Here is a 19115-nt window from a genome sequence, read left to right on the forward strand (position 1 = left end):
TCAAATCACTGAAACATGTTGAGCCCTAAACCTTAGCAAGGCATTTCTACTAACAAGCAATATGTTCTCCTGACACCTGGACATCAGTTAGAGCTTACTTGCTAGCTACCCATTTATTGGATGAAATCTCCTTTCTTGTTTATTAAACTTGAAAGTGTACAAAGATCAAAAAGATCTTTGTACAATAAAAAAGATTTATTCACCAAAGAACATGGTTCCTTATAGAAATTTTTACATATTCCATGTTTTGCATCATTGCTGCCAGGAACAAGATCAGAGTGGAATAAGTTGTGTCAGGGGAGATTTAGGTTGGCTATCAGGAAAAAGTTCTTCACTCAGCGAGTGGTTGTGCACTGGCTTCCTAATAAAGTGGTCTTAGCACCAAGCCTGACACCATTCAAAAAGTATTTGGACAATGCTCTCAGGCACCTGGTGTGACTCGTGGGGATGTGCTATGCAGGGCCAGAAGCTGGACTTGATGATCCTTGTGGATCCCTTCCAATTCAGGCTGTTCAATAATTCTTGGTCCCTTTGTATGCTCCTGCCTCTGGCCTTTGCCTGTTAGAATAAACCCATTTGGAAATGCAGCTTCTGTCACTCAGGACCTGCACAAAGCCCAGGGTGACAGAATTCTGCTCCAGGCTTGATGCCCTAGGCACCTGTAATGCAAGCACTGATGAAAAAACACCTTGGTGTCTTCCCTTGGTGCCGGGGAAACTGAGACCTGATGCAGTACTGGCTCCTGGAGAGAATGGTCACACTGGTACCAGTGACCCATCAGCAGCAATGAAGCACCTGGAGCCATCTCCTCTGGCTCCTGGCATGCTGATGAACCACTGGCCACAGTATTTGTTACGGGCATTATTCACTGTACAACCAAAACTTATTTTTGGCCCCATTCCAGAACCTTGACTTCCAGCTCAAGGTTAAATTAATTTCAACACACTTGATTTCAACAGTCAGCAATTTTCAGTGGCTAGAAAACTGACACAGTAAAAAGCAAAATAATCCAAAGGGAGCGGTTCTAGCGCTGTCACAGAAGGAATGATGGGATGGGTGCAAATGCACTGCCTGAGGTTTATGGCTCTGCTGAGATACTTGCAGATTCATATTATTTCACACCACCTTCCCTAGAAAAGGTGTCCTTTGGCCACAGTTAACCTACAGTGCTCATACAGACACACCAACCTATGGTAAAACTTTAACTTAACAGTAAACTAACTAACTATGCAAAGAAGTCATTGGAAGAATTTTTTTCTTAATCATACAACCAAGTAATTCAAACCCAATACATTGAGAGGAGACAAGGGCTTTTCAAAGTTAGGGGTGCTGTATTAAAAACAAGTCAATCCCTACCTGTAATGTCAAGTTCATTGAAGTTCATTGGTTAAAAAACAATGTTAAATGTTCAAACAGGTTTAGACAAACACAAGGCATTAAGTACAACTGTTTGATTTATTGAAAACTGCTCTAACATAATTCGTTATGAGATTGTCACAGAGTGTAAGAAGGCATCAGAAATGCCACACTGAACAGTCCATGGCTGCATTATCCCTTCCAATTCCCCACCAGCAATTAGGAAGGCCCTAAGGCTGTGTGGAAAGGCTGATACAGTACAAAGGCTCTCTATAGAATCTGAAAGAGGATTGCAGTACAATATTGTGCTTGAGTGTTAATACGTTCAGCTGCTCCAAGTGTAAACAAGCTTCAGGGGGATCAGAAATTGCCAGAGATTGTTTAAATCAAGACTATTTAATTTGACACAATTCCTTATTATTTTTGTTGTGTGTTTTGTTACAGGTGTTTCCATCCTAAAACTCCATAAAGGCTGAAAGACATGCAGTTGTGGCTGCAATCGAAACACTTACTTAGTGAAAGTGATAAGGTATTCTGGGTAAGCTTGAATATCATTAAAAATAATGAACATGGATGGCTGGCGCATGTTATCTGTTGAACTATCAAACAGATCTACAGAGTTGCTCATATTTTTTTGTGCTGGAGTAATTGATCCTTTTTTCCCCAGAGAATATTCTCCGACAAGGACTCGGGCCAAGTACATGTACTTCCTCCCATTCACATCTGGTCTGGAGTAAAGGTCGTTGGCAGAATAGCTGGCGTTAACAGCAAAGTATGTTCCGTTTCCGAAGTTTGCAGCTGTAGTCAGAAAAGCAAAGGTTTGTGAGTGTTTCAATAGCAGCAATTCCTTATCTGCCACCTTCAGAGCCTGTGAATCTCTGGACAACTCTGCTTTTTATTTGCAATAGGGAGACAAAACAAAATAAATAATTCTGCATACAAGGTAGGGCTATACATGGCATGGCAAATCAGTCCTAGCCCTATACAGGAAAATGGAAGTTGTTTTGAAAGTTACATTACCATGCATTCCAGCAAAGCTCCGGTTAAATCCATGGTTGTTAATAAAGATTAATGACTCCTGACTCGTCCCATGAAACAGAAGCCTCTCATTATTTCTGCCACCGTTTTTTTTATCCATTTCACACTTTTTTATTTGGTAGTTTTTCCAGAGATATAGGTTCTGTACCCTCTCAATCTGTGAGGTTTGAAAGTAAGACAGAAAGAAATCAAGTGGGTAGGTTTATGTCACAAAAAATTAGCATATCAATCATTCAATCTTCTTCCAAGATTACCATCTAGCTTCAATGCACATATACCAGATGATTAAATAAATAAGTTAGTCAGATCCTTCCACACTTTGGCATGGCAGATAGCAGAACCTGGCCCAAAACACGAGACAAACACTTCCTGGGAAACAATACAGGAGCTTTTCACAGGTTTCCAGGCCATAGATGCCTGCTGAGCCTGCACAGTACACATGGGTTATGTGGGCAAAAGATGTGCTCTGCTACAGCAAAAAAACATTCCAAGGAAGAGCACTCTCCCCTGGAGTTGAAGAAGTGACTGCTTAAGAGCTGCAATACTGCAACTGCAACATTAAACTGATTAAAGCTGAATAAAGTTAGTGACAGCCAGAAAGACTTGTCCAACTTGAGAAATCCCAGGGGAATTTCTTTTTCTGTTGCTATCAGTATCCTTCATCACTTGCCATCAAGTTATTTATGCTCAGAAAAGATTACCTGCTTTTACCTTTTCAATTTTGAATAACTGACAGGTCTGCAGAAATCTTTCTTGCACATCTTTATACTCTGTTGAGTCTGGTTTTAGTTCCACTATTTTGAGTCGCTCATTTTCCATATGGTCCCACATCTGAGGGAGCACTGTTGACTTTTGATCTGCAGAAGAATACAATCAATCATACTCAGCCAAATCCCCTGCTTAAAATGAAACATGGCCTGCTACAAATGCTTCTAGAAATCCATACATCTTGCTTATGGATGACTCAGAAAGAGGTATCTCCTTGTATTGTAAAGGACCAGTAGTAAATAGAAGAGGGCACAGCTCAAAAAGAGAAGTGAGCTGAGATCTAGAATGACAATTGCTACAAGAAAATTATTGCTAGTAAGCCTGTTAAGAACATCAGAATGCATTACTCTCTTCTCAAAGTATTTTAAATAGCTGCTAAGTTCTTTTATTTCCCAATTTGATTCCTTTCTACATTCTCCAGAAAAGTATCTGCACAAAGCTCCTAACATATAATTTAAATATTCTCATCATTCCCTTCTCCTTTCTCTTACTGGATGCAACCAGGTTTTCACATAGAAGATCAGTCTGTCAAGATGCTTTTACTCACCTTCAGATTTGTCAATCCGTATAATGGATATCTGTCTTCCTTGGGTATCCACAGCAGTCTTACGTTCCATATCCACTGCGTATATTTGCTCACCAATGGTGACTTCAGTAGTTTTCCGCTTTCCCTTGTAAGCATTTTCCAACTCTGCATTTGTGAGACTGTTGAAGGGCACATAAGAATCTTTTTCAAAATATTTCCATTCAACTGAATCTTGTAAAAGTTTTGCCTGGACCTCTTTAGCAGCTTTTACCCTGAGGATCATTTTTTGAACAGCTAAAGAAGCCAGGCAGACATCTTTTGTAACCCCTGAAATTTCAATAGAGGTACTCTTCAAGTCAAGAACAATTTTTAATTTCTTTTGTAGGTCATCTAGTTCTTCACTCTCTTCTTCACCAAAATGAGAGATAGATTCATCTACAATTTCTGTTTGAGATTGTTCTCTTGAAATTGCACTTCTCAGCCACTTTTCAGCTTCTTCCACTTCTTTTTCATTTTCACCACAAATCTGCACAACAGCCAGATCAATTTTCTTTTCCAAAACCACTTTGGTTTTTGCCTTTGGGGAATGTTTCTCAGAGCTCCAGAGTGCTACATTGAAACACATAAATATTGTCATTAATATTATTCTTTATTAGCTGGTGCTAAACAGATTGATCTATAATCTGTACTTAAGTGATGTCTACTTACATCTACCCATGTGATATGCCTTGGAAACCAACGATTTGATTCGTGTTGCAGTAGACTTTTCTCTTTTCTGCATGCTTGCTTGGAACACACTCATCAGATGTGGCTGAAAGATGACAACTTTAATCATTTTCACAGATGTAGCCGTATTCCTTTTTGCAAAGTCAATTACTGCATCTATCATGTTGTCAGCTGCCTCAGCTGGATTGCGGCGTGCCTCTCCTGAAAAAAAGTTGCAGATATTTTGCTCTAGAAAGTGTCAGTAACTGTTACAGATGATTAAAACATCTTTAAAAGAACAGCTATGAACATACCCACAATCACCTGGATTACGAACAGGTTGAGAACAACGTCAGGCTGGCAATTAAGAAAGGTTTCTATTTATCAGGAAAAGAAAGTTGGGGACCACCTTTCCAGCAAGGGAAAAATGGAAGTTTCCTATTGTTGGCTTGGCAACCAGTCAGGTTATGATGTAGATGAGACAGCTTGGGTAACTAATAGGCCACAGGCCTGCTGCTCAGTGGCCCACTAGTCCATTCCTTGCACAAAATATGAGCCTAGTTTTATTCATACAAGAGATTTCCACATGCATGTGGTACAGTTCTGGATTCTCCAATTCCAGGGATTTCTATCAAACTAACTGAAAATAACAAGAGAAGAAAAAGGGACAATCTGGGCTTTTTGACAGGTTCATGTTCCATCTGTATCAACACTACTTGTGCAGCTGCTGGCCAGAGCTCCATCATCTACTGATCTCAGCAATGGAGAAGTAGATCGCTGGCTATTCTCTGATGAGCTGCCCACACATACCAGGCTGCACATTCTTCAGCAAGCACTTACCTTTCAATCCCTGTTAGCAAGGAAGTGCTGGCTTTAGAAAACTCATGCTCTTTAGATGCAGAGAAGCTTTCTAGCTTTCATAAGCCTCTAATAACATTTTTAAAGACTGCATATTTCCAAATATATTTTCACCAAATAATAACCTCTCCAGATAAATCAAACTCATCACTTGAGCCCTGAGATCAGCTGAATCACATGCACTAAACCCTTTTCAGAAAAGGGAGGCACAGACCTGTTCCAATTGCTGGGAAGGTGACAGAGGTATACTGCCGCAGTTCACACTCCTGGAGCACCTGGGAAACCAGGGACCTGATATCATCTCGGTAAACAAAATGAATTATTTTTTTGCATGGCAGATTTCCTGAATGGGTGATGATATAGTTGTTGCCAGTTTGCTGGGCTGAAATGTAAGTAGGAGAAAATAATCAACAATTATCCCCAATATAGATGTGTACTAGTCCTCATTAGGAAACAAGAAATGGTGACAAACACGCCCCAGGATAAGCTTTGTGTCTCCTTCCATAAAGCAAGCAACCCCATCGCTCAATTTTCACTTCCAAGGCACAAGAACTCATTTTAGTTTTGTAAAATATTTGCCTCCTTTGGCAAATAAATTTAGTGTGTGCCTTTATTTGTCAGGTTTGCTCAGTAAACTCGTAGAATTTCATGCAGACTGGCACTCTGTCTTCACACACACACAAATAAGTATGCCATCTACCTGCAGGCCACCTAGCCCAAATTACTCTCTTGGCCTGTTCAAGAGAAGCTTGTTCACCTTGGATCTCTTCCACATAATTCTTTCCCTTTGACTGGTCTTCCAAGCTGACCTCCAAACTGCATATTTCCCACTTGCCTTATTTTCTGGCATTTTAAATCACGTACTCATCCATCTTTACTCCTCTTTCATTATAGCTGCTGTCCAACAGCTGGATTTGGCCTACAAATAAATGCCCCTTCTGAAGCAGGAACCCAGCTGAACACAGGAACACAACTGAAAGGCAGTCACCTAGAGGATGTGGTAGTGAGTTACTGGTTAGGCCAACAGGAAACATCTCACTGAGAAATAACAAAGGGAGCTGCAGCTACACATTTGTTTCCAGTGAGAGGTGGTTTCTCTATTAACATTTTTGCCAGCGTCACCCCTTGCTCACGGCTCTGTTTGATGTTGATTTGTTTTATATCATAGAAATCTTTACTGGAATAACTAATAGATTTGGATCTTTATGCTTAGAAGCTGTCTCCTTTTTGAAGATTTTTCCTCCCCTTCCCTCATTAGATGTTTTACAAATACCACATTTAACTGATGAAAACAGTGCATAATACAGATGGAACTACAGTAGTCAGTACTGAGTAAGTATTCCAAGAGATTCCCTGCTATGGATTAACACCTTTGGAAAGGTCAGAAATGTTGTACTATACCTAGTATACCACATTCATTTTCAACTGCTTTTCCAGCACCACTCAGGATTGCTCTGGAGACACCTTAAAAGAAAAGACCAACATGAATCCACTGTTACTGTTCTTAAAGTCACATCTGAGGCAGAACTGTATGCCTTATCACATCTAAAATATCTCGATTCTGATAACATTACAGATTATAAATGAAAAACACTGCAACCAAAATTTTAGCCTTATGTGCTTTTCAATTCAAATTGATGTTTTGAGTACCTGACAAGTTTCACTAAGGTCAAAACCTCACTGAGGTTTGTCTTCTCCTTTAGTCTGAGAGGTGTTCTATAAAAAGATTATATATATATAAAAAAAATATTGGTTTTCCTCTCTGCAAGGGAGTCTTAAACATGCTGTCCTATAACATAGATTAACAAGTGAATAGTTTCAGACACTTTCTCATTGAAATTTTGTACCCTAAGAAGCAAAACAGAAACTAAATTGTGAAACAAATAAAAGGCTTTAAAGCATTGAAGAAAAATACTTGCTCCTCTTCTTTCCCAGCCCTTCCAAGCACACATACTTCCTTCCCACATAGTATCAATTAAAATACCTGTTTTAAGGTTGAAGGTTTGGTTTGTTATGTTTACAATGGCATCTCCCTCCTCCTTGGTAATATCACCTTCTGCCACCCGGAACACAATGGAGCCAATTGTCATTTCAGGCTCATTGTGTGCTGAGGCTGAAGAAATAGCAGAAAAAGCTGCAGGGAAAGAAATACAGACCCTGAGCAGAAGGAAGTGATGATGTAAAAGATAAGGGACTTTTTCTTGGTTACAACACCTACAGAGATCACAGTCTGGGTACAGACTCAGCCTGTGAAAAGGACTGCCTGCCATACAAACTGAAAATCATTCCTTCTCACAGGAGTCTGTACTCAACCTGCACTCATTTCCATCATTTCTGTCATGGCAGGATGGCAGGGAAAATGTATTTTGCTGCACATCTGGTATGCAGACACTACTTAGTGACATTTTATTATTGCAAAACTCAAATGTGAGAGAGAAACAAACTCTAAGTTTCACTCTTTTGCTCCTGTGTCTCACAGAGTTTCCAGGCAGGCTCTCTATTTCTTGAAAAGGTGGAACTTTTTATCCATATGTTATTTGTAAAATCATAATTAAGTTTTCAACACGCAACTCATTTTTCTACAGGCTGCAGTTCCATTAAGATGGATAATACCCAAGACTTTTCAGTTTGGTTTTTCTATTCATCTGAATACATAAAAAAATTTAAGAGTATTTCAAAGAGAGCACTTTAACACACATAACCACTATCTCACCTGCCTTCCCAGGATAGAGAAAGACTTGTTCACAGCTTAATCTACTGCTGCAGCAATAAAAGTAAAAGCATTGCTTATGCCCTTGAGACCTTATAGCTTCTGCTGTTCCAGTTTGCAGGGGCACTACCCAGATAAGGAATCACAGGAACACTTGTTTTCTTAGCATCTCTATCACTATTTCAGACATAACAGACACTCTGCCTGAAAATATTGTCTTTACAGCAGCCACTCAGACTTTGGGAATGACATGCTCACCAAGCAAGTACCTAAATATCCATAATGAATGCATTCCCTAGAATACTTGAAAAAAATAAAAAAAAAAGCAGTAGGCACAAAGCTTCTGTGAATAAACCTTACCTGTGCTTTGGCTAGCGTCATTTGGAGAAGGCTTCTGCACTTTAACAGCTACAGACCTGTTTTCAAATTCATCTGAAAATTCCTAGAGAATGAAATCACGATCAACCCCTGTAGAAGTCTTTACACAGTCAAAATAAAGGTTTGAAAGCAAAGCTAAAAACATTTAGAAAGAGCTAAATGCAAACTACTTAACGTCATCTGCCACAATGCTGATGGCAAGTCCTGACAGATGTTGTTCTCAGAGAGCAAGGCTGTTCAGTGTGAGCAACACACAGAATCAAAAATGCCTGAGTTAAAGCCCCAGTTACCATTCCACAGGGATACAGCAGCAGAAGGCATCCTTACAGTGAGTGAGTACTTCACACTAGCTCAGCTCTTACAGGTAATGCCACCCTTCTCTATGCACAACGGTTCAGGCTTTGATGCAGCAGCCTTCAAGTTTAGCCTTTCAAAATGTATTAGCTCTTGCACAAAGTACAGAAGGCAACAGATGTAGAAACACTTATCTGGACATGAATTCACAGTGTGATGGCTCTCCTTTGGAGTGAAATGAGTAACCTGAGTGTGGATATAGAAAATTTATGCTAATGGGACACTGAAGAGAGGGAGATGGAGAATACTTGTGTGTTTCTACTGAAGAAGTTTACCAGCACAACAATCCTAGCACAATGATTCCTCCTAAAAGGACACCAGCACTCCATTTAAAAGCACAGCTTTTTTCCAAGGTTGCAGGCACTGAAGCGGGAGTTACAGCAAACTTGTCTGACCTACAGACTGAAGAATTAGGTGAGTTCATGAGATAAAGAGTAATTACACTTTTGTATGCATTATTCCCAGGAAACAGAAAAGGACAGGAAGGGAGCAGGACTGTACTTGGTATGTGGGTGACCAAGGGAGGTAGAATGAAAAAGAGAACATTCAGTATAGATGAAAGTCAGCAAACCTTTTCTTTAGTTTAAGAACAAGCACCTTGCAGAGTCTTTGAAGATCATCAGATAGCCAAGTATCATGAGACAGACTCAGATACACCATACTGTAATACAGGAAACCACAGTAACTCACCTGAATATTAGCTGTGTCTTTTGTGTGCAACAGAAAGTAAACTTCTTCAAGAGAATTGACTCTGTTTTTACCACTGAATTCAAACACTTTGTCAAACAACAATTTAGCAACAACAGATCTTGGAAATTCTAAATTCCCTGTACCAATTGCTGGGAAAGTGATTGATTTCAAAGACAGTTCTTCAGCAATCTCCAGGCATTTTGTGATTATGTCACCCAAGACCTGTAAAGCACAATTATTTTTTCAGTTACTGGAGGTTTTTACAGTATGTGTAATAAAACATTTTCCCTTTCAGCTATCTTGGTATTAAAATATAATTAATTCCATACACAAGGAATTCACATGGAATTTATAAGTCAACAAGGGATTGGCCCACAGTTAAAAAAGGATGAGTCAAACTCTCTCATCTTCTCTGACACTGTCCCCCATTTCAAAGGAAAATGGCATTAAACACACTATAAATCCCACAAAAATTTAGGCAAATAAAAATCCTTTTACCTTTGAAGGACTGTTTTTCTGGGACCACATAGGTACCACAGCATGAAGCACAACACTGCAAGCCAGATTGTAACCTTTAGTTTTCAACACAGATCCTTCCTCAGGTGTTCTTCCTCCACCTTCTTTTTTTAATTCTGTCTGAAGCATTGGCCCTGCCTTGCTTAGCAAAGCTTTACCAAGAGGCCCTTTGTCAAGCTGGAGATCTTTGCCAACACTGACAACAACAATGGATGTCTGAAAAACACACAAGCAAAAACTCTAGCTTGTAAGTATCAAATTTAAATTTTGCATTGGATAATCAAATACAGTCTGCCTGATAGTTTACAAGGTAAACTTTTCAGACAGCAACCAGAGCAAGCAACGTTTTGGAATTAACCAGCAATTATGCTCAATTCTAATATCATGAGCCTGCCCAAAGAAACACAAAACTGAGTTAACAATGACATTAATTTCAGCCTAAAGGGAGAAATATAACAATTCCGCATTCCTCATTTATTCGTTCTACCTCCATTTGAAAAACATTTGTGCAAGTTTGTTCTCAAATGAGAGAGACTTGCAGACCAAAATCTGAGTTCACTGAGGTAGGCAGGGCCTCCCATGGCTGGTTTAGGGGGACAAGCAGATGCTGAAGACAACAGGACTGGGGATAATCTAAGGAGAAAGAAGTGAGAAAAGCAGTAACTTTTGAATGAGAGAAATACAAAGGGCACTGAAGATTGTGTAAAACCCTGTATTTAGCTCCTCAGGAAGAGCCCCTATATACATTTTAACATATATTCTGCCCTGGCCAACTGGAGGAGCTGCATGCACAAGATGTGGGAAGCATCCACTCCTCAGAGGTTCTGCAGACCATTACAGGAAGGGTCCTGGATGCAGCTGCTTCCAGTATTGGTGATCCCAGTAACAGAATCCCAGCTAACAGAAATTCAGTGCAGGAGACAACTGGGAATCAATTAATGTCACTGGTTCTCCACAGGAAGTGCAATACCAGCTGCACTGGTATGTTTCATGCTGGTGCTCACCCATGATATTGGTATCGTGTTGGTTAGTTTTTAAAACAGACACAGAAGAACCCATTTGATATTTCAATATGAGATAATTTAGAACACTTACTGTAGCATCTTCAATGCTTCCTGTTTGCAGCATGATGTTAAGGCCTTCCTGAGTTGTTATGAAAGGGAAGTTCTTAATATGCTGAAAAGCTTTCCTCTGCCTAGGTTGAGGAACTGTACTGATATGATGCAGTGACTTGTAGAAAGGTGAAGAATCTGAAAACACTTGTCTAAATGCCTTGCTGAAAGCCTCAATGTTATCCTGTGCAAAACCCACAAGATGAACCTCCTTCAAGCTGCTGTTCCCCTTGGATTGTTCCAAGGTCTCCTTGATGGAGGATACAATCAAATAAGTACACAGTTTCAGTGGGAAGCCAAAAATCCCTCCACTTATAGCAGGCAGAGCAATGGAACGATGCTTGTGTGTTTCAGCTACTTTTAAACAATTTTTCACTGTCTTCCTCAACAAGTTCATGCACATTTCTGATTTCTCCTTGCTCCACCTGGGCCCAACAGCGTGAATGACGTTCTTGCAGGGCAGTTTCCCGGCACGTGTGATCACTGCGTCACCAGGGTGCAAATTCCCGAGCTTCCTCACCAGCTCATCGCATTCCTCTTGCAGTGCTGGGCCAGCTGCTCTTGACAGGGCGTCAGCAAGGCCACCAATGTGTTTTAGGTCTTCATTAGATGCGTTCACCACAACATCAACAGGGTGAGTGCACAAGTCACCTTTATAAAGTGCTATTACAGTTTCACCCATGGTCACCTGCATATAGAGCTTGCCTCTGCTACTACGTTCTTTCTGTCCTTCCAGCTGCTCTTCTGGCTGCTCTTCCAGTAGGACTAAACACTTGAACACATGTTTTACATGGGGGGCCAAAAGGTGTGCTTGCTCTTTTATATATGCCTTAGCTCCTGGCAAGTCAATTACCATACGCTTAAAATGCAGGCCAGACAGAATTCCCTCAACTAAGCTGACTCCCTCCAACACTTTTGTCTTCGGCCCACTCAAGGATATAACTCCACAGTTTTTCTGCGTGCTAAAGTCAACTTTCACGCATTTTTTTTCTAAGGCAGCCCAGTCATCGACCTTCTCTTTCTCAAAAAACTTCATGACTGCCATCGGTTTTCCTTCAATGACCCTTTGCACCTGCGTGTTTTCATCTATAAAGTTGGAAAGTTCCTCAAAGGCTTTTGCTACTGCTTCAGAAAAACCAGTAATCATGATCTGAGTCTCTGCCTGAGTGATTGCTACATTACAGCAGTTTTCCTTGGCTAGCATCTGCCATTCCTCCTTCAGGAGGACTGACTCATCCTCCAAAGTAATACTTTTGTGGTCCAGTTCTTTCTTTATTTCTTCCTCTGCTTTTAGAAGATCTTCAGGAGCACTCCCTTTCAGGATGATCTCTCCTACACCAAGCTCATAAAAGGCACAAATTTGTTTTGATATAAACAGGCTCTGTGACAGAGTTTCATTATCAATATGCTCTAAAAACTGAAAAATGTAAGGGTGGATATTAACTGTTTTCTTTACCATTTTGTGTACATAATCAAGAATTTCTCCTTTTACTTTATAAACTTCCTCAGGCAGTCCAGATAGGTTAATGCTCTTCTGAAAATAATCATACGTTATTTTCAAGTCTGGGAACTCTGTACGAAATTTTTCTTCAAGACCAGTTACCTGTAAAATTCCATATTCCCCTGGACTCACTGTCTCGACTTTCAGTTCAGTTCTTTGTTTTTTTCTTTCAATTTCTCTGGTGGCCTTTTCAATCAGAAGCTTCAGCTCCTGTTCAAGCTCCTTCACAACTTCTTTTTCCCCTACTAGAACATGTAAATCCTTGGAAATATGTGGAATCATCAGAACTTCATCATGGGGAAAGTTGTTACTAATGGTTTCCCACACCTCTGTGCTTACTTGACAAGGAAGTGCTTTGTATTTTGATATGCTGTGTGAAAATGCTGTGGAAACTTTTTCTTTCCATGCCTTGGCCAATTGAGATACTGATCTCTTTCGCTCTGAAAAAATAGCTGAAGGATGCAAAGTAATTTTTGGATCTGCACAGAGAGCATCAGGCCACATTGGCACACAATTACACTTCGCCATTTCATGATCTATTGCCTCAATTAAGCTACTATTTCCTTGCAAATAATTCCAGATATAGGGATCCAGAGGCAAGGTAATTGGATCTGGCTTCTTTATCTGTGGCCCTTCCTTTCCATATAGAGCCGTTTCCAGTGAGGTGTAGTAAGGATAGACAAAGATTGGTGTTTTGTTGAGTGAGTGCTTCTTTGCCAGGATATTTGCTACATCTAAAAGAAACAAACAGTCCCTGAAGTTATTAATGTCAGCACTTAAGATCTCTTTTGTTTTGATTTTTTTCATTGTTTGGGGGTTTTAAAACTGTATTTTCTATATAATAATGTTAGTTATTTTTAAGAACATTTTTAGATTACTTTCCTCCCCTTCCCAGACAGAAATAATTCCAGATTTTTGAAGACTTATTTTAAATCCCAGAAGCTAAGCTGAAGAGAGACGGTCAAGCACAACAGCATCCACCTCTGGGAGGAGGTGTGCATAATCTCGGCCTCTACTCCTCTTATATGCTATATTTGAAGTGCCCAGCTCCACAGTTGTTTGGGCTATTACTCAGCAGTTCAAACCACAGCTCCTCTGTTTTCCCCCAAAAGACCATCTCTTTCCTTCAACCCCCCTTCATTTCTCTCCTTCACTTCTCCCTTGCCCTACACTTCTCACAGTCACTCATCTTTCTGCCACTGAGTGGACAACCCATAGCACCTGCTCTGGGCCAAAAAGCTGCCCAAGAAATTGTCCTGAGATGTGCCAGATGGGACATGTTGCCATGGGCAGCTGGTGGTCAGCATGGTAGATGGAGGAAGTCCCCTGTGCCTGCAGAGCTGTGCACTCTCCACAGAACTCAAACTGCAACCTGAACTCTGTAAGGATCAAGGCCTGGATGAAATAAACTGTCTAGAAAATGAAAAAAAAATTATGCCTTATGCCCAGCTGGTCCAAAACTGAAGCCTGCACTCCAGTTAGCACGAGACCTGTGGGCAAAGCACCAGACCTGCCGTTTTACAAGGGCAAAGGACGCATTTCTCTAGAAAATCCATGTTTTGGTCTTTAAGTGATAGGTTCTCAAAGAAATAAGGGCTCTGCATTTCTGCATTACCTTTTTGGTTACCAAATGTAATGATAGCTGCTTCTTCATCAGGCAGCTGTTGAACATCCACCCTTTGTGCACCTCCGTATTTCTCATTTTCAAAGTAGACGGTTATATAGTCACTGGGGGTGTTGGATGGTATATTTTCAGCCCGAACACATTTTGTTTGCTCAAGGCACCGTGCAGTGATGTTTTGTTTCCTTGCTCTGTGGTTTTGATTAATCTTTTCAGCAAATTCCTCTGCATCTAGAAAGATAAAGGAGAAGAAAAAAGATCAAACTCAGAGCTTGTTTTTCTACCATGATGTTAGCAGACTATCACTGTGTGCACTATCAAAGCAATGAATTGCAAAATCAGCTCAGAGCTGCCCACAAAGCTACTTCTTTCCCCATATTCAGTATCTGTCACTTAATATTCCCCTCATGGCTGATCACAACTGTTGACTACAATGACCGCAGCCAGAATTTGCAACTAGTTTTGCTACTGACTGTCACTGGGTTTCTTTAACTCCAGCAGAAAACAAGATCAGGTTCATTTTTGGGTTATGGCTTTGTACACAACTAATAAGACACAAGTTAACGGTTCAAATTCTCTCCATTTTATGATAAATACATTGTCATTTTGGCTATTTCCCTCCTGTTATCCTCACAGTAAAAGACAGTCACTTTTCCATCTGTCAAGCAAAAATAATTAAATTTCTTAAAGATCTACATATTTCCTAAAGGCTACACCAAAAATTTAGGACTGGAGCATGACTTGAGAGAAAAATAATTTCTAAGGCAGAAAAACCTACACCTTCTCTGAAAGGCAGCTTTTTGCAATGACAGCTTTTACCATTGATCTGCTCTCAGACCAAGTACATCCTTCATTGCTTGTTTTAAGTTACAGTTTGGTTTTAGTCCTATCTGCTATGTTTACTATCCAAGCCAGAGCTAGCTCTAACTTGCACTGGCCTATATACCTCACAGATAAATGTTATGGCATTAACTTTAGGAGAGTAAATCCTCCTTTAAAAGGACACAATATCATCAAACCTTAAGAATATGAAAGAAAATACTTCCAGCTTAATCTCACTCACATGCATGCACAAAAACATGTAGCTAATGAGAAAGAGCTTCAACTCTTGACTCCTTCTTACCAATATTTCTAGTAAAAGTAACTACAGCAGCACATAACTCAGGTATCATTTCCACACTGAAGTCACCGTCATCCTCTGATAATCCGCTCACATTCTCTACCAGCAAAATTAACATGCAATCTGTTGTTGTCTCCTTCACATTTTCCAGCACAACTGCGGTGGGAAGCAGGGAGCCTTCAGAGTTCTCCACTTGGCATGACTCCTGGGAAGTCTCCATTTGCCACGGCTTCACAACCAGATCAATTTTACCCAAGAGATGCTTTCTTTGCAGAACTTCTTGGGCATCTAGTCCCACAGAAAAACAGAGATGTCACAGCAGAGTAGTGTGTTAAACAATAGCAATAATACACCATTTCTGCTTGAAGCAATGCCCACAAAGAGATCCTGCACCAGCAAAGGCCTATTTTTAAAAGGGAGCTTAAGCAGTATAACACCCATAACCTACCTTGCTCATCCTGAAAGGTGATGATCACTTGCTGATCTTTTTTGACAAAGGACTTGATGACCCCCCCACCAGACTTCTTTTTATTTTCAAAGTACATTTCCAAAATCTCATCTTCTATTTCCTCCCCAAAGGCAGTAGTTACTACTATAGGAGAATTCCTAGAGGTTGCCTTCTCTGTGTCCAGTTTCTCACATGATTCTGAAATAAAAAATCACATCCTAATGCCTTAGGCAAAAGTTAAGAAAAAACCAAGCTTCCTATCTTCCAAGCTTTCACAACACTTTTTGTTCAGATCGTACTTAAGGTCAGGGAAAAAAACAGGGTAAGAATCTGAAACAAGTTAAGCATATCACTAGTGGGAGTTGCCATATCAATACATAGGGAGGAAATGCTTCAGTTCATCACCAGGCAAGGACAGCAGAAATAAAAGATACAAAAGCTTCTTCACAAACACACAATGAGGGGAACTAGTACTGCCCATTCACAGTTCCAGACATTGCTGTGGGTCATCTGGGGTATGTATCTGCTGGCTCCCATGGCTAATCAGGTGTACCTGGGGTACACAGCTCCTGATGCTCTGGCACAGGATTGCCCCATCAAGGCTGGCAGCAGCTGGGAGGGTCTGGGTAGGGGCAGCCTTAGCCAGGACAAAGACCAGCATCCACTGCTGTCCCCTAAGGAACTCACTCACCTGTCTGAGGCAGCCAGTGAAGTGGGGGCTCTAAAGGGACTCACAGAAAGGAAAAAAGTACATTTATTTCTTTTAGTCCGGGATCACAATTCCTACACTACGTTAGACAAACAACACAAGCCACGAGTGTGACCAGGGCACTGCTGCAGGAGAAAAATCCAAAAAACCAAAGAAGCAATACAATGGTCACCACTGGGTAAGTTACACACCTGTCTTCTCCCGCTGAGTAAACACAGGAGTTTTCTTATTCTGAAGGATAGGAAAGAGACACCTGGGATTCATTAATTAGAGATAAATGACAATGGTTTCTCAGTTGCTGGGTACTTGAATTAAGTTTCATTTAACACTGTCAGAATCATAGCTTTCCATCGATTCCTCTTTTTAAACTATATGTTGAATTGATTACAGAAACACTCTGAGCTCAAGAAGCCTTGGGCATAATGTCAGAACACAGTCATGCTGCATAAACCAGCATGAGCAGTCCTGCCATGGTCCTACCATGGTCCTACCTGGTCCTGCCAGGCACTACAGCACTTTCCTCACACAAAAGCTGCACTAAACATAAATAGTGATGAGGACATCTGTGTTTAGGAGGAAAGCACCTTTGTAAACTGGGACCTCTGGAAGAGCCTCTGTCAGGATGTGTTTGACTCAGCATGACTGCTCAACTTCCTAGTTTAGAACAAGAGGAAATGCAGCTACATTAGAAAACAAAAGACTTGGTCAGATTGAACAAACTGCTTTTCCAGCCTGTGCCCTCAGCCCTCACCTGCACAATCACCCCACTATGCACAAGCAGGTACTTTGAAGCAGAGCTCAGTGAGCTGCATGTGTATTAGCCATGTATATATGGTTGCTGATATGTACTATTGGTATCAATATATGATACTGTATATGTACTGATAGCTACATATTGATTAGCTGTGTATGTGTATGTATTGATTAGCCCTATGTGTGTGTATTGATTAGTTGTGTGTGTATGTATGTGTGTGCGCATGTGTGTGTGTGTGTATTAGCCGTGATAGCGTGGTCGGTCTGTCCGGTGCCTGGGATGTGGTTCGGGGGCTGTACCTTAGGAATTACATCATGTTTGGGATTCGGGAAGTTAAGGGGAGAGCTGGGAGGAGAATCAAAGCCCTGCAGCGCCGTTCAGCCGGCCCGGGCATCCCCCATCCCCGCTCCTCCGCAGGCCGGTGCCTCGCCAGCCCCGGAGACCCCGCGGCTCCTGCCGCAGCTGCTACCTGGCGCCTCGGTCCCGCCGGCCGGTCCCGTCTCCTGCAAGGGAACGAGAGGAGCGCGGTCACCCGCGGTCCCTCCCCCGCCCGGCCGGACCCGCGCCCACCTCACCCGCGCCCGCCTCACCTGCGCGGGGTCACCGCCCGCGGCCAGCGCGGTGACCTGCAGCGACAGCCGCTCTCCGGACCCCAACACGAGCTCGTGGAGCGGCCGGCGTAGCACTCGCTCCCTCACTGCCAACAGAACAGGCACCGGTCAGGGGACGCGGCCGCCCCCCGCCCGTCTGAGCCGCGGGCATCGCTATCAGCATCCGGCCCGGCCGCTCACCCTCGGGGCAGGCGAAGCAGACGAGGATGTGTCCGGTCCCGGTGTCGGTCCCGACCCGCAGCTCGCACTCGCCGCCGCCCGAACGCTTCTGGCTCTGGAAGTAGCAGAGCAGCTTCTTCCTGAGCGCGGGCGGCGGCTCGGCGGGGCCCCAGTCCCCTCGCACCAGCAGCGGGAAGGCGCACGGCCGCTGCCCCTCCATGGCTGTCCGACGGCTCCTCTCCCCGCCGCTTTCAGTTTCACTTCCCGGCGGCTTTCCCGAGGTGCCCGGGGCTCCGCCCTGTGCTAGGAATAGGCCTCCCTCCTCCAGGGCCATCGGGACGGCCGGGAGCCCCGGGCCCCGCCGCTCCTCCTCACGGGGAGCGCCCTCGGAGCCCTCGGAGCGCGCCCGGGCTGCTCTGTCCCTTGTGCCTCCACAGAGCCGAACAAGAACCAAGCGTCACAGTGTTTTCAGCCCCTGAACTTATAATGGCTAGCCATTGGCTAACACTCGCTCTCCCTGCCTTACCCTTTCAAATGAAGTCATGATGCAAAGTAAAATTACCATTTTCATCATTCTTTGCCAAACATGCTTCCACAACCGTGGAAGGTTGCAATGAGTGTTTACTTCAGACCAACTTGTCAGCTAGCTGAGAAGTTTTCAGCTGAGTGCTCAGGACTTTCCCTTGCAAAGGTTAGTTTTCAGCTATTTCGTGTTGTGTATTTTACCCTTCTGGCCAAATATGGGATACTAAAATAGCAGGTAAATGAAGTTTTCCCCCCTAACTTCACTGAATGTTCACTGAAGAAATGGATAAATAACCAAATGTCATTAAAGATTTTCAGCAGTCAGCTAAGCCTAGGTATCATCAGACACTGTCAAGTGACCGATGGGGCCGCCTTTGTTTCTTGGTGGGTGACTGATTTATCTGTTACTTCCTAATGCACTGTCCTCCCCACAGCTAGCCCAGGTACATGCTCTCCCATGCTCTGTGAGCAAGCAGATGCAGAGGAGCATGGCTAGTGTCCCAAAGTGACCCAAAGTGTCCAAAGGGATATTCCATCCCATAGAGCATCACACTCAGAAATAGAAATGGGGGGCAGGCAGCTGAGGGGGACGATTGCTTCTCAGTGACAGGCTGGGCATCGGTCAGCAGCTGGTGAACAAATGTACTGTGCATCAC

The 19115-nt window shown here is 42.4% G+C and overlaps 1 protein-coding gene and 1 long non-coding RNA gene across 3 annotated transcripts; one reads left to right on the forward strand and one right to left on the reverse strand.

Annotated features, from left to right (window-relative positions):
- Positions 1-1436: 1436 nt before the first annotated feature.
- On the reverse strand, positions 1437-18989 carry LOC111931759 (protein mono-ADP-ribosyltransferase PARP14). Of its 2 annotated transcripts, none has more exons than XR_015288870.1 (18): positions 17956-18989; positions 17755-17861; positions 17634-17667; positions 15702-15899; positions 15257-15541; positions 14128-14364; positions 10995-13246; positions 9882-10115; positions 9384-9605; positions 8322-8403; positions 7236-7385; positions 6653-6715; positions 5466-5633; positions 4397-4615; positions 3710-4297; positions 3096-3251; positions 2377-2551; positions 1437-2154 (listed from the first exon to the last, which is right to left on the reverse strand). XR_015288870.1 is itself a non-coding variant. In XM_086896365.1 (18 exons), the coding sequence occupies exons 1-18, from the start codon at positions 18266-18268 to the stop codon at positions 1865-1867; spliced, it is 5763 nt and encodes a 1920-aa protein (XP_086752491.1). In that variant the 5' UTR covers positions 18269-18989; the 3' UTR covers positions 1437-1864. The 2 variants fall into 2 exon arrangements, 1 of the variants encoding a protein (XP_086752491.1); XM_086896365.1 differs by having other exon boundaries at positions 3106-3251.
- On the forward strand, positions 2024-7163 carry LOC147652284 (uncharacterized). The gene is made up of 2 exons (XR_015288872.1): positions 2024-2174; positions 6146-7163. It is a non-coding gene; the product is annotated as an uncharacterized LOC147652284 (long non-coding RNA).
- Positions 18990-19115: the final 126 nt, after the last annotated feature.

This window comes from Cyanistes caeruleus, chromosome 7 (assembly GCF_971803275.1).
Source record: "Cyanistes caeruleus chromosome 7, bCyaCae1.hap1.1, whole genome shotgun sequence".
In the NCBI taxonomy this organism is placed as follows: domain Eukaryota; kingdom Metazoa; phylum Chordata; class Aves; order Passeriformes; family Paridae; genus Cyanistes; species Cyanistes caeruleus.